This window comes from Epargyreus clarus, unplaced genomic scaffold, assembly GCF_041222505.1.
Source record: "Epargyreus clarus isolate Ecla_fem2 unplaced genomic scaffold, WU_Ecla_fem_2.2 ptg000012l, whole genome shotgun sequence".
Taxonomy (NCBI): Eukaryota; Metazoa; Arthropoda; class Insecta; order Lepidoptera; family Hesperiidae; genus Epargyreus; species Epargyreus clarus.
This window is the reverse complement of record NW_027332220.1, coordinates 7,812,308-7,825,734: the sequence shown is the minus strand read 5'-3', so window position 1 is coordinate 7,825,734 and position 13,427 is coordinate 7,812,308. Positions and strand designations below refer to the sequence as shown.

Sequence of the window (13,427 nt, the reverse complement as noted above, 5' to 3'; positions counted from 1 at the left end):
ATGCCCGTTCTCAAGCCGTCTAGCCAGGTTTCGCCGTTGACGGACACGTCAAGGAGGATCATACATATTATGGAATGCCTCGTATTAGGTAGCATATCTTTACAGAGTACTTTTTGAATGTCAATACAACTATCACCACTTCATAAGGTGTTTCGTTATGGAGAAGAAGTGGCGAAAGAAACTCCATAACACATGTCTAAAAAAAATGTTTTTACAATGTTAAACTTAATTTAATGGTACATGTGGAGCTGGAACTACTTCAGACCACACCGTTTTGTCAGTCTAATAATCACTTAGTTTATAGTACGCTTTTTTACATAGCGTTTGTTTAACGACATGTTTGAACTTTTTTCTGTGAGATGTAATAGCGAAAAACAGTTAAACTTGTCTTTCTCTTAACATATCCTTCGCACAAACCTGCACATACTACTGCTTTTATTGGACAGAAATTAGTGTGGCGTTAACCCTAAGAAAAGCACTTTATGTTTTATATAATATATGAGTAGCAAACGAGCATGTAGTCCACTTGGTGGTAGGTACTTTTGCCGCCCACGGAAATCTGTAATCAACTCCAGATAAGTTTTTATTCCTACCTGAGGTCGCTTACAGGCCACTACCCCTGAGGACGAAGCTGGGACGAAAAAAACTTCGGAAAAATATATCTCCGACTATTGTAATGTACCACATGCTTTATTTAACAATATCATGCAAAATTATAAAGACAACCATCATCTAAACGTCTGAGGGGAGAATAGTGAGCCATCAAGACAATAAACAACCTTCCGATCCATTTAATGGGAAAGGGTAAGGCGGGCTTATAGGTACCTATAGGTATATGACGTCAATCGCATTCTTCAACGAGGGTTGACAAGTAAAATTACTTTTTCTAAGTTTAAATAAATGTTATGTTGGTAGCCTAGCTGTATGATTCGCGTCTTGCACTCCGGAGGTCCGGGTTTAAATACCAATGTCATTGTTTTAATTTTTCTTTGTTAACAATGAATTAAAGCGTATAACTGTAATTTTTTTAAAGGTGTATAAATTTCACTAAACTACGATCGACCAGCGCATTTAGCTTTTAACCCTTAACTAATTCAATGAGGGTAGATACCTAATTAAAGACCTTGTCACAGATTAAAAATGTTTATTAGTAATCAGTGAGTAACACTGATGTAATACACACAAAAAAATCTGTGACATTGTAAAAAGAGCTACAGGTATTTCAGACTCAAAGTGCACTAAATATTAATCTAAATATATAAGATGGGTCACGACAGTGCCGATGAACCGAATACACTCACTAAATTACCCAGTAATTATTACATTTTTACTAAAAAAACCCCAACTGCTCAAAAATAATTATAATGTCACTTCAATTTAAATGAATCCAACGACACCTCATGTGTTAAAATTCGTTAGTCAACTTATGTGGTAAAGTCCGCAGGCAGGTAAAAAAAACAGTTCAGTATTATACATTTTATTTACCTAACATAGTATTTAAATATTATTCTAAATTATGATTTCCACCTTGTTTTCGTCGTTTTCATATGTACTTTGTCACAATTTCTATGTGTGCTTTTTTATCATTTTCTGTTGCTTGTATTTAATTGTTTCACATATTATTGTTTTAACACTAATGTACTACATGTATCCTGTCCTTCATAACCTATTCCTTCTCTAACTTCGCGCACACTAACCTTCTTCCTCCGCTTGTCTCTCTTTTCTTTTTCATGCATAGGTTGTCTGGAAGAAATCGCTACTTAGCGATAAGACCGCCTATTGCATACTGTTTGACCTGTGTATGTATTTTGCTATTATTTAAATTCAACTGTAAGTGTGCAATAAAGAGTATTCTATCTATCTATCTATCTATTTAAACATTTTATTTAGCCAAAAAGCTAGAATGCATTATTCCAGAACAATATCCCATCCCTTAGCCTGCGAGTGACAGCCGTTGTTCACATTCACCTGAACGAGGGTGGGCTGTTCACAGATTAATCGATTTTCGTATTCAAAGAGTTCCAAATTATAAGTCAATCACATTGCAAATTGAACGTGAATTGGGATGTGCGTTTTTGCAAATGTTGTGTATATTTGTAGTTGTAAATAATAAATATGCTGATAAGCGGTCTTTGTACAGTACAATTAATGAATATTGTCATTTTTAACAAAGACTTTGAAACTCGCCATCTAAAAAGAGGATTATGATTACCCTTGACATTTCAAGGATGAGTTTTATTAATTAACTTACTTGCTTAACGGTGAAAGAATTATAGCCAGCACAGAAAATCTACGCGCGTAGAGGTTCTTAAAAGTACAGTTACAAAGACCACCTATGCCATGGGATATTTAGAAAATATTTATCGTTAACACAACTGTCCCAATGCTGGGCTCAGGAGAAAATTCTCGTCGCTAAGACACAATTGTCTCATGCTGAGCTCAGTACCCTTACCAGGAGTTTTTACATTTCGGCAAATATGACTGTTTTGGTTTTGTTTACGTATTTGCCCATACAAATTCCAATCAGCGCCCCTAGCGGATTGTGTCAGAACTAGGAAATCGTATTGACTATTGGCCCATACGTAAACAAATACCAAAACAGTCATATTTGTCGAAACGTAAAAGCTCCTGGTAAGGGTACAGGTCTCTTTTCAGAAGGAGAGAGAGAGGGATTAGGCAATAATCCACCGCGCTAAGTGTGGATTAGTAGACTTTGTACACTTTTAAGATATTTTAAGTACTCTCATGAGTGCAGATTTTTCTCACGATACCTTCTTTCACCGTTAAGCAAGTGAGTAAATTAATAAAACTCATCATCTTGAAATGTCAAGGGTAAAACCGTAATCCTCTTTTTAGATGGCGAGTTTCAAAGTCTTTGTTAAAAATGTTAATTTTCATTAACAAAATAATAAATAGACACTCATGAAGGTTACAAATATAGATAGGATATATTTGAGATCCAAGGAAAAACAAATTAAATCTGTAGGTACCCATGGGAGAGCACACTGGTAGAGCCAAAAGCGGAAGCACGCTCAAATTTCTTCAAAAAGAACATAAAAAAAACGTAAACGAACACATGTATCTGTAGTTAGGTACCTACAAACAAAGGTTGCGTCTGAGGTGAATGATTTCGATAACATCTTACGGTCGTGTCGTAAAAGAAAGAAACAAACCCGTTCCCAGCAACTCGCTAATAAATCTCAAGAATCCGCCCCCTGCTTCAAGTTCCGCCTTCCAGTTGCTGTTTAATATTACTTCTTAACAGATACCATGCCACTTCTATTTTTGCTTTATAAGCAGTATTAAGTTTTTTTTTTTATAATATAGGAATAGCAGACGAGCATGCAGTCCACCTGATGGTAAGTGATTTCTGCCGCCCACGGACATCTGTAATCAACTTCAGATAGGATTAGATATTCCTACCTGAGGTCGGCCACAGATGCGCCGCTACCCCTGAGAACTAAGCTGGAACGCCTCGGAAAAGTCTGTCTCCCTTACCACACCCTTCAAGACGGAACGTAGAAGCGCCTAACTTTGCTGTTATTAGGCAGAAATAGGTGTGGCGGTGGTGCCGCCGGAGTCGACCCCAAAGCGTTCTACCACCTTCGTGCAGTACTTCTTAGTTGAAGGTTTGATAAGCTACATACATGAACTAAATTCCTACATAAATAAAAATTAAAAAAATGGTTGTACCAACATATGGTCGGCAATTGATAGAATCTCAATTTGTGGAGTTGAATATAGTAGGGCCGGTATGATTCCAGAAGATGTACCACCTCCACACGAACCTCTAGAGTGAAGCAGTCCTGCGTTCGACTTACATTTAAGAAGACCATCTTAGTCCATCAAAGACCTTCGGTGTCACATAAAAGCTATTCTATAGGGAGTTGTTCACAGAGAGTCTTGGGCAGCAGTGACCATTTACCAACCATCAGGTGGACTGCAAACTCGTCTGCTACTCTAATATTTTGAAAGTACAGTACAGAAGAACATAGTCAAATTCAAAGTGAAAAGAGCTCGTCTTCAAAATTACACGGTAATCTTTGCTGGGAGCAAATCAGACATAAAATCCATTCATTCTTAAACACAACAACACAGGATTAAAAAAATACAAAAGATTAATTCAGAATTACCTACCCCTGATACTGAGCCCGATAGTCCGTCCGTAATTCGTTGTGTATTTTTTATTTTTAGTCCGTGTTGGGCGTATCGGTGATTACGTACAGACGCTCTGTCACTGCTACACACTATAATAATATACCGCCCACCAATTCCACCTATTTCAGAGATACGCATCGGTGGCGACCCGCCTACGGAACAAATGAGCTACAACTGCGAAGGAACCAGTACCCTTACCATGAGTTTTCAAAATATCGCACAATTTTACGTTACGTTTACTCAATCCATTATTCTGTTCCGTTTGTTTAGTAGACTAAGTAAACGTCACAATAAGTAAGTGCTCAAGTCTATTTGTCTACCTCACATGTTCGCAAAAAGAGAGACAAAACATAAAGCGCCATTTTGTCAAGTTAGACATTTAATGTTACGTTACTGTCACTATAGTTCTGATATAATCCGCTAGGGGCGCTGATTGGAATTTGTATGGGCAAATACGTAAACCAATACCAAAACAGTCGTATTTGTCAAAACGTAAAAACTCATGGTAAGGGTACAGATCTGAGAATGTAAGTAGTATAAAAACGCTTTCTATACTTATATCCCCACACTAGGATTCTCTTGCGTTTGTCCCTGTAGTACCGGGACCAGAATAGGGCTACGGTATCCTCCGCCCGTCGTAAGAGGCGACGACCAGACTAAAAGGGGCTTCCGGGGTTGGGGGCGGCAAGAGTGGGAGCTCAAACCGTCCAGCAAGCGACCCCGGGAAGGACAGCGGTTTGTGTGGTCGCATATCGCTGTAATCACCAGGGAATATGAGAGGAGAGTAAATTGCTCCCCCCAGAGCAGGGCCCGATAGAAGGGCATCGCGTTAGGAGGACTCCGGTTGTGTTCCTTTGGAGATCCCGGAGTTCTCCACTAAACGCTGAGGACGGCCACCGGAGGGTTTTAGTGCGGTAAAAATCCCACACCTACCTTTTGAAGGTTTCCCCCTCGTCAACAAAAAAAAAGGATTCTCTTGCGTGAACACACACAAACGAAGACGAAGAAACACCCAGACCCAGAACAGATATCTTAATTCATGCAAATATCTGTCTGGCCGGGATTCGAACCTCGGACATCTCGATTGAGAGGCCAAGTTTCTGAACCACTAAGCTATCACTGCTTTTTTATGCTCAGAATTCGTTAAGACTGAACAATTTCTTTAAATAGCCCGAGAATAAATCAATAACAAACAAAGAGTAGATACATAGTTATTATCGGTTACCGTCGAAGGAAAATCTCGTAAGAAACATTAACTGAATTTTCGTTAAGAAAACTTAACTAATTATGTTTTCAAAGGTATGTGAAGTCTTCTAACCAAACTAGGCTTTTAGTTCTACGAGTAACCACCAGAGGCGCTGTACAATTTTTCATACATTTATTTTACGCAGTCGCTAGCGAGTAATACTTTTGTAAACTCATGGTAGTCCTACAGATTCAAATGAATAACGGTCAACTTTATGTATTAAATACGCCGGTCGGAAGTTGTCAAATAAAAATGTGTGACGAAAAAACAAATAACCTTTGTTATGTAAGATGAGATGTTTATTTAGCCAACCACATAACAAACGGAGGTATGACCAAACAATACTTCAACACGAAAAATCATTATTTAATCATCAATCTGGTATCTATAGCGTCGGTTATAAGTTCAATTAATCTCGCAAATATAATAAAAAATGTGGAAAAATGCAATTTTACGAATTTTAGTCTGTTTTATATCAATCAAAATATATGTAGAAGTGTATGGGGAGAATACTAATAATATGGGTACATTGAATTTGAATATGGACAACTGGACTTCCTGTGAGGATTTTCTAGCGAACACAACTTTCGATAGAACCAAACTAATTGATGTAGATTGGAAGATCTTCTACTTTTGGAACTACGAGGAGGACAATAGTTATCATCTGAAATTCAGCATACCTTCCCGTTTGGTATGTATAGTAATACTATGTAAAATAAATGTTTAAATTATTAAATAAAAAGTTTTCTATACTCACAGCTCCACAATAGGATTCCCTGAGTCGTGGGTGCTATGGACAAACACAGAGACAAATACACAAGCACCTAGACCTTTTTTTCTGTTTTCGAGGGGGAAACCTTCAAAAGGTACCCGACGAAGTGAGAGCGACGCCGGGTTATGTGGAATTTTTACCGCACTAAAACACCGGTGACCGTCCTCAGCGCTTGTTGGAGAACTCCGGGATCTCTGACAGAACGGATTGGGCTCTACCCTGGGGGAACGTTCGCTCCTCTCACAATATCTGGTCATTACGACGGTATGCGACCACACATACCGTCGTCCTTCCCGGGGTAGCATACTGGACGGTTCGAGCTCCCACTCTTGCCGCCCGCAACCCCGGAAGCCCACTTTTAGCCGCCTCTTATGACAGGCAAGAGATACCGTAGCCCTATTCTAGTCCCGGAACTACAAGGACAAGCACCTAGACCCAGAAACAGATATCTAAATTCATCGTTTAGAAATCTGTCTGACCGGGGATCGAACCCGGGACCCTCTGCACGTTCGACCGGTATGATCATCTCTCCGCCATGCGGGTCGTCAAATTACTAGCTTTTACCCGTGGATTCGATCGAGGTCAGAAGTTTTTATATATCCCTCGGGAACAGTACTTTTTCAAGTTAAAAGGTACCCATGAACCTGAGTACGCGTGTACAAAATACATATAATTAAAAGCGGTTATGTATATGCCGCCCATGGATATCGGTAATCAACCCTAGGTTAATACAGATTCCTATTTCTGCGGACTAAGGAACGGTTGGAATAAGTGTATCTCCTTTACCATACGCTCCACAGCAGCCCTTAACACTTCTGTTACAAGGCGGACATAGGTGTTCTTTGTATATAGTTATGTAAGCTACCGTATGGTAAGGGAGGCATACTTTTCCGAGGTGTTCCAGCTTAGTCCAGGATAGTACCAGGGATAGAGGCGCACCTTCGGCCTCAGGTAGAAATATCTTATCCTATCTAGGGTTAATTACAGATGTCCATGGGTGGCAGTAGCCACTTAACATCAGGTGGACTGCATGCTCGTCTGCTACTTCTATATTGTAAAAAAAAACATACAGTTGACTTAAGAACATATTTCAGTTGACAGATCGCTTCAGAGTAGAACTAGATAAAGAGATAGAGCCCCCAGTGAACTGGACTGAAGCGGAACTTTTCATGGAGACTTCTATTGACTTCAGTGCTCTGTATATACGCACTGAAACACCGGGCAAGTTTAGACTCATACCTTCGTTAGCTTTTGAAGGTAAAACTACTAATATCTACTATTAATTTATCTATAATAATGTTATAAAAAAGAATTATTAAAATCGGTCCACTAACGGCGGAGTAATTCGTGTACATATATATATATAAAAAAAAAAAAGATACCGGCTGAATTTGATAACCACCTCCTTTTTGAAGTCGGTTAAAAAAGGACAACTTTGTTTGTTTGTTTGATTGTAATGAATAGGCTCAAAAACTACTGGAGCGATTTTAAAAATTCTTTCACCATTCGAAAGCTACATTATCCACGAATAACATAGGCTATATTTTATATGAAATATATTTGATAAATAGATTTTGAGGCGGTACAAAGTTTGCCGGGTCAGCTAGTTTTATATATTTGTCTGCTGGTAATTTCTTAGAATGAAAATGGGGGCAAAGGTCAATATTTAGTACAGTTCACAAATACATATGAAAATGAGAAGAAAATATGTTGAGCAAAAATAATATTGGGCAATGATAGATCTTCCTCCGGGATTGGAGGTGGCGGAGGCGATTCCCGCGGAGCGTCTGTGGTCCGACAGCTCTAGTTCAGAACTTGTATGTATGCTTGATACCGTGATTCAGAAGGTATTTCTTGTAGAGTTGCGGGAAGTGGGCACAAATACGTAAAAAGAATATATTCGCCGCAAAATCCTTGAAACCAGAACACAGCATCGCTACAATTGTGGTTTTAAACAGAAATACGTGAATAAGGCTCAAATATATAGGCAACAGCCCGCGCTGACGACTATCAGGGACGCTTAGCGGCAGCCAGCAGTAGCTAATAATGAGCGGCGACAGTCGGATACAGTCGCCCGCAGTTGTGAACGATGACATGACGGTGATGATGACCGATGACAAAACACGATAGCCGTTTTGCGACTAAAGACAATCGCAGACTGTCGCAAGTCATCGCCAACGCCCACCACTGTATGCCGTTAACTGTTGCTGCCTGTCGTTTAGAGACTTATAGCGGCAGTCGGTATCCAACGGTAGCAGTCGTCAGCGTGGGCTGTACCTCAAGTATGACTTACTATCCCTCGTATGTTAGCTCCTAAATGCTTTCATTCTTTCATCATCATCATCAACCCATTACTGTCCCACTGCTGGGTACGGGTCTCCTCTCAGAGTGAGAAGAATCAGGCCATAGTCCACCGCGCCGGCCAAGTGCGTATTAGTAGACTGCACATACCTTCGACTTTTTTTTTATAAATCTCAGGTATGCAGGTTTCCTCACGATGTTCACCGCTTAGCAAGTGATAATTAATTTCTAATACGCACATAACTTTGAAAAATCAGAGGTGTGTGCGTGAGATTTGAACCTCGGACCCCTCGATCGAGAGGGCGAGTTTCTTAACCACTAGGCTATCACTGCTGTCATTCATTCTTTAACTATCATAATTTGTTTCAGTGGGATCTACTCCTTTGTTAATATTTGGTGTAAAATACGTGGAACCGGGATACTTAGGGATAATGAACTGCAAATATCGTATCTGTTATGCGTTGGCTCCTGTACAGAATATGCCTAAGCCGGAGGACGTAAGTATAACTTCAGACCTTATTTTCTTTGTTTACGAGGGGGAACCCTATGCCGTGGGAGCGACACGGGGTTATGTGGGATTCTTACAGCGCTAAAACCCCCCCTGTGGCCGTCCTCAGCGCTGCGTAGAGGACTCCGGGATCTCCAAAGGAATGCAATCGGAGTCCTCTTAGCGCGTTGCCCCGTCGGGCTCCGCCCAGGCGAGCGTGGTGCTCGCCACTCCATCTGATGTATACGACGGTATGCGACCACACATACCGCCGTCCTTCCCGGGATCGCTGGCCGGGCGGTTCGAGCTCCCAGTCTCGCCACCCGCAACCCCGGGAGCCCCTTTTAGTCGCCACTTACGACAGGCAGGGGATACCGTAGCCCTATTCTGGTCCCGGAACTACAGGGACAATAACTTCAGACCTAGAAATTAATAAACTGACTTAATGTTTCTATGTTTCTGACGCTAAATGGTCACTGTCATCCGTGGACATTTGACACCAGCTTCATATAGAACAGTGGGTCTGCCTAAAGCTGATTACAGATGCTTTGCTATTCTTGAGTATGGTCCGCGTAAAACTGCTAGTCCGCTCTGAATGTAGAAATGAATCGCGTCGCCATAGCAAATTGTATGATTACACCTGCTCGCAACAACTTCAGAGCGGACTGGCAGTTTGGCGCGGACTATACCTACTACGATGGTCGCATATGTAAATAAACCTTTCCAACGGTATGCAGAACTGCTTCATGCAATTCGCCAAGTACGAGTCGAACTCGCACATGTAGGCTTCCGTACCACCATTCATTTTTTTTGACTGATTATTATTCATTTTATTATTTTCAACAATACTTAGTTATATGATGCAACTATAGATGGCGTTGGGATGATGATGAATGATACGTCAAAAATACTTGGTTATATAACACAAAAATAGATGGCGTTGTGGTAATAATACGTAAACAACGTACAATTAATTTAAAATAACTGTATTAAAATAGGTTCTTATTTGTATTTATTATAATACCAGTTATAATATTAAACGAATTGTAGAAATTTCAACCATCTTCCTAGTAAGGTTTAAGAGTTAGATCTAAAAATGCCGATAAATACCGGTTTGTTGTATGGAGACCACTTTTAATATTCAACTTTATTTTATTTTTAGTATTTGTTGTTTTAGTTGCCACCGTTATGCATCCTCTGTAAAAATTTTTTGTGTCTATCTATTACGGTTCCGGAGATATAGCCCTGTGACAGACGGACAGACGGACAGACAGCGAAGTCTTAGTAATAGGGTTCCGTTTTTACCCTTGGGGTACGGAACCCTAAAAAGTAGTTAAGGGTAGAAGACGGTGATAAAATCAGGTACGTTAAAGATATATTTTGGTTTCAGCTGAAATTAGCAGCAGAAAAGATTGGTTTCAACAGTGAATACGGTTACTCGTACTTGGTGACGACAGAGCGTCCACCCCCACTGACTCCCTTCGACCGTGATGATGCTGAGGATGATGAGGAACTGGATATTGATGAACACGGATTCCAAGGGAATTATGTTGATGGTTACAATTATGGTGATGATGATGATTGAATTAAAGATAAAATAATAAACTTGTTTTGTCATATCTTGGATTTTGGTTGCAAACTCCAATCCTTTTAGATCTCTGCTATAAATAAAGCAAAATGTATTTACAAGTATCTAAGGGTTTTGAATTTTAATTATGATGATGTTTCCAAAATATGAAACACTAAAAGTATATTATCTGCGAAAAATAAAATACTTATTAATTAATTAGGATACATGTTTATGATAATTTATTATAATTAACACCACAATGATGAAAGTTTTCTTCCAAATTTGATTATCAAAGGTGTAGTTTTTAAATACATTTTCATTTTTCTCTAATGTATAAGGTTAATTCGATATATTTACCCGATTTAACGTACACCTTAAACCAACCAAATATTAGCTAATTTATCGATGATCAAGTCGTTCAAAATCGTTGTCTAATTCTTTGAAAATCGTCTGAAAATTTGCTTACACCTTTACAATCTCGCTGTATGCATCTCGTATGACATCAATATTGTGATTGCAACGCCTGGGAAACAAGCCACAAACGTAAACTTCACACACTGTCCCTTTAAATACAAGTGACAATCATCACAGCATTAGTTCAACAATGGAGATCATAGCATACGCTGTTTTCTTAACAAATCTACTAGTAGCTCAAGGATTTTTAGAATTGAAACAGGAAGGCATACAGAGGAATATGGAGATGTGCAAGAAGCTGGCAAAGGATCCGTATTTCGAAACAGATCTAGTTATAGGAAAGCCTTGGAGGATTTATTACACGTGGAACATGAAAATTGATACTAGATGTTTGGATATTGTGTTCAAAAATGCGACACCAGCGGTGAGTTCATTTTTATCAGATGTTTAGTATAATTAAAACAACAAACATTAGCAAGTACTTAGTCAAATTAGAAAATAATTAAGTAATTTTATCTTTTTAAATGGAAGGAGCAAACGAGTCTGTAGTGGTCATCTTTAATCGACGTAAAAAAAGGTTGTGCCCTGCTGGCCAGACCACACTAGAACGACCTTCTGAGGATTAATTTCACAAGGCCTTGTATAAGTGTGTTTACCACTTGCAAAGCAGAATACAGTAATACTCTATTTAATACAAGGTTTATGTCATAATTAAAATTACTCTTCCTTACCACAATCAACGACAGAAGACAGCAAAAGTATTCTTGTAGTTTAAAACAGCAATTTTAAAGTCAAATCACAAGTTCTATCACACCTCTTCTAAGATCTCTACTTCTAGATAATACACCGCATCTGGACGGATATGTACGACTACTTGGAGCAGCAGCCGTACTGGGAGTCAGCTGCGTTGCACGTGACGACGGGCGCAGCACGGCATGAGATGCTCCTCTTCCCTGCTCAGGGCGCGGCTGGTGGTTTCCTCGCCGTTCCCAATGTTGTGCGCCTGGGCGGTTAGTTGTTTAAAAAAGTTTTAGGTAGTAACAGAACTTGGCAAGAAATCCAACGGGATAATTTTACCAACAATCGATTACACATGGATTGCGAAAGTGTATCAAAAGTTGCACCAAGTCTCCAGTCTCAAGACTCAAGTCAAGTCATAAAGAGTTTTACCATTTAGAATTATATTTATTATTAAAAATATCCGTACATAATCCATATATGATAGCATAATATTTAGAGGATGGCCCCACCTTGTATATAATAAAAGAAAACATGTATTTACTTGCTTACTGCCTCTACCTAATGTCTTGTGTAATCTTGTTTAAGATGATGGTCACCCTAAAGGAAGACAACAAAACCAATCATGGATTGGATTGACTTAGCAGAAGTATGGTCACTGTTGCTTTTGAACTTCTGTAAGAAACTCCAAATTTTACACCACCTCTAATTGAAAAATAATAGCATAAGTCCACATTTTCAGATATATCTCCGATGCGAAATGGTGTTCCACTTCTGATGTTTCAACTGAAGCTGGTTCGCCATGGGAAGTACCTGGTCATGATGGACTGTCACGTCGGCGTGATCTCATTGTCTGCGAGGTCTAACCACACACCTTACAGATCAGAAATAGCTGCAGCCGTCACAGAGCTGGACATGGGAGATGGGTTCCCGGCTTGTACTCAAGAAAAAAATAAGGAAGAGCAATTCTTTGTGAAATAACGTCGATTCAGTAGTGATGTACCACTGGTTAGCCTGATTAAATAGATGATACAAAAAATATGGTTTATTTTTATACGTTGAAAATTATTTGTCATTAAAGTCTGTAATAGTTAGTAGCCAACGTGATTGAAGGATTTAATGATGAGTAAAGATGAAATAAAATAAATAATATTTTATTTATTCTTATACGCTTTTATTTTCCCTTTTGTTTTGAGTCTTGCAATAATCAAACAGTACGATTTTCCAGATAGAAAAAAAAAGTCAAGCTAGAAAATTTGTATAAAAAAACCGACCCACAAATTAGACGAATCCAACGACACCTCATATGTCGAAATTCATTAGGCCGTTTGGGCTAGAATGAGATATACCTACGTACACACATACACACATATGAACATACATACGCTCAAAAAACATTATACACCACAGTTGGGTACAAGTCAATTAGTAATAGTGATGTCATGTTATGGATGCTTAAATCTTAAATCTCAATTTAATTATTTACATTAATAAAATATTATTAAATTAAATTTAATTATTTAAATAAATAAAATGAATAAGAATATAAAATAAATTATTTAAATGAAAAATATTATTTATTTGTTTCTGTTTATTTTCCCTGTATAACTTAATTAAATCTATCTGAAAGAAGAATTCTCCAGAGGAAACAAATTAGGATAAATGAATAATTGTATTATAAATATCAAAAATAATTTGACTTATTATAAAATTATGTGGTTAGTTATATGGTTGTAGGTAT

General features: G+C 38.7%; 2 protein-coding genes across 2 annotated transcripts; both read left to right on the top strand.

Moving 5' to 3' along the window:
• Nucleotides 1-5,788: 5,788 nt before the first annotated feature.
• Nucleotides 5,789-10,583, top strand: LOC140745985 (uncharacterized). Its single transcript, XM_073077958.1, has 4 exons — nt 5,789-6,095; nt 7,271-7,433; nt 8,847-8,974; nt 10,355-10,583. Exons 1-4 carry the CDS (start codon nt 5,838-5,840, stop codon nt 10,547-10,549), a joined length of 744 nt encoding a protein of 247 aa, XP_072934059.1. The 5' UTR covers nt 5,789-5,837; the 3' UTR covers nt 10,550-10,583.
• Nucleotides 10,584-11,121: 538 nt separating this feature from the next.
• Nucleotides 11,122-12,850, top strand: LOC140746537 (uncharacterized). The gene is made up of 3 exons (XM_073078691.1): nt 11,122-11,372; nt 11,787-11,958; nt 12,429-12,850. Exons 1-3 carry the CDS (start codon nt 11,139-11,141, stop codon nt 12,665-12,667), a joined length of 645 nt encoding a protein of 214 aa, XP_072934792.1. The 5' UTR covers nt 11,122-11,138; the 3' UTR covers nt 12,668-12,850.
• Nucleotides 12,851-13,427: the final 577 nt, after the last annotated feature.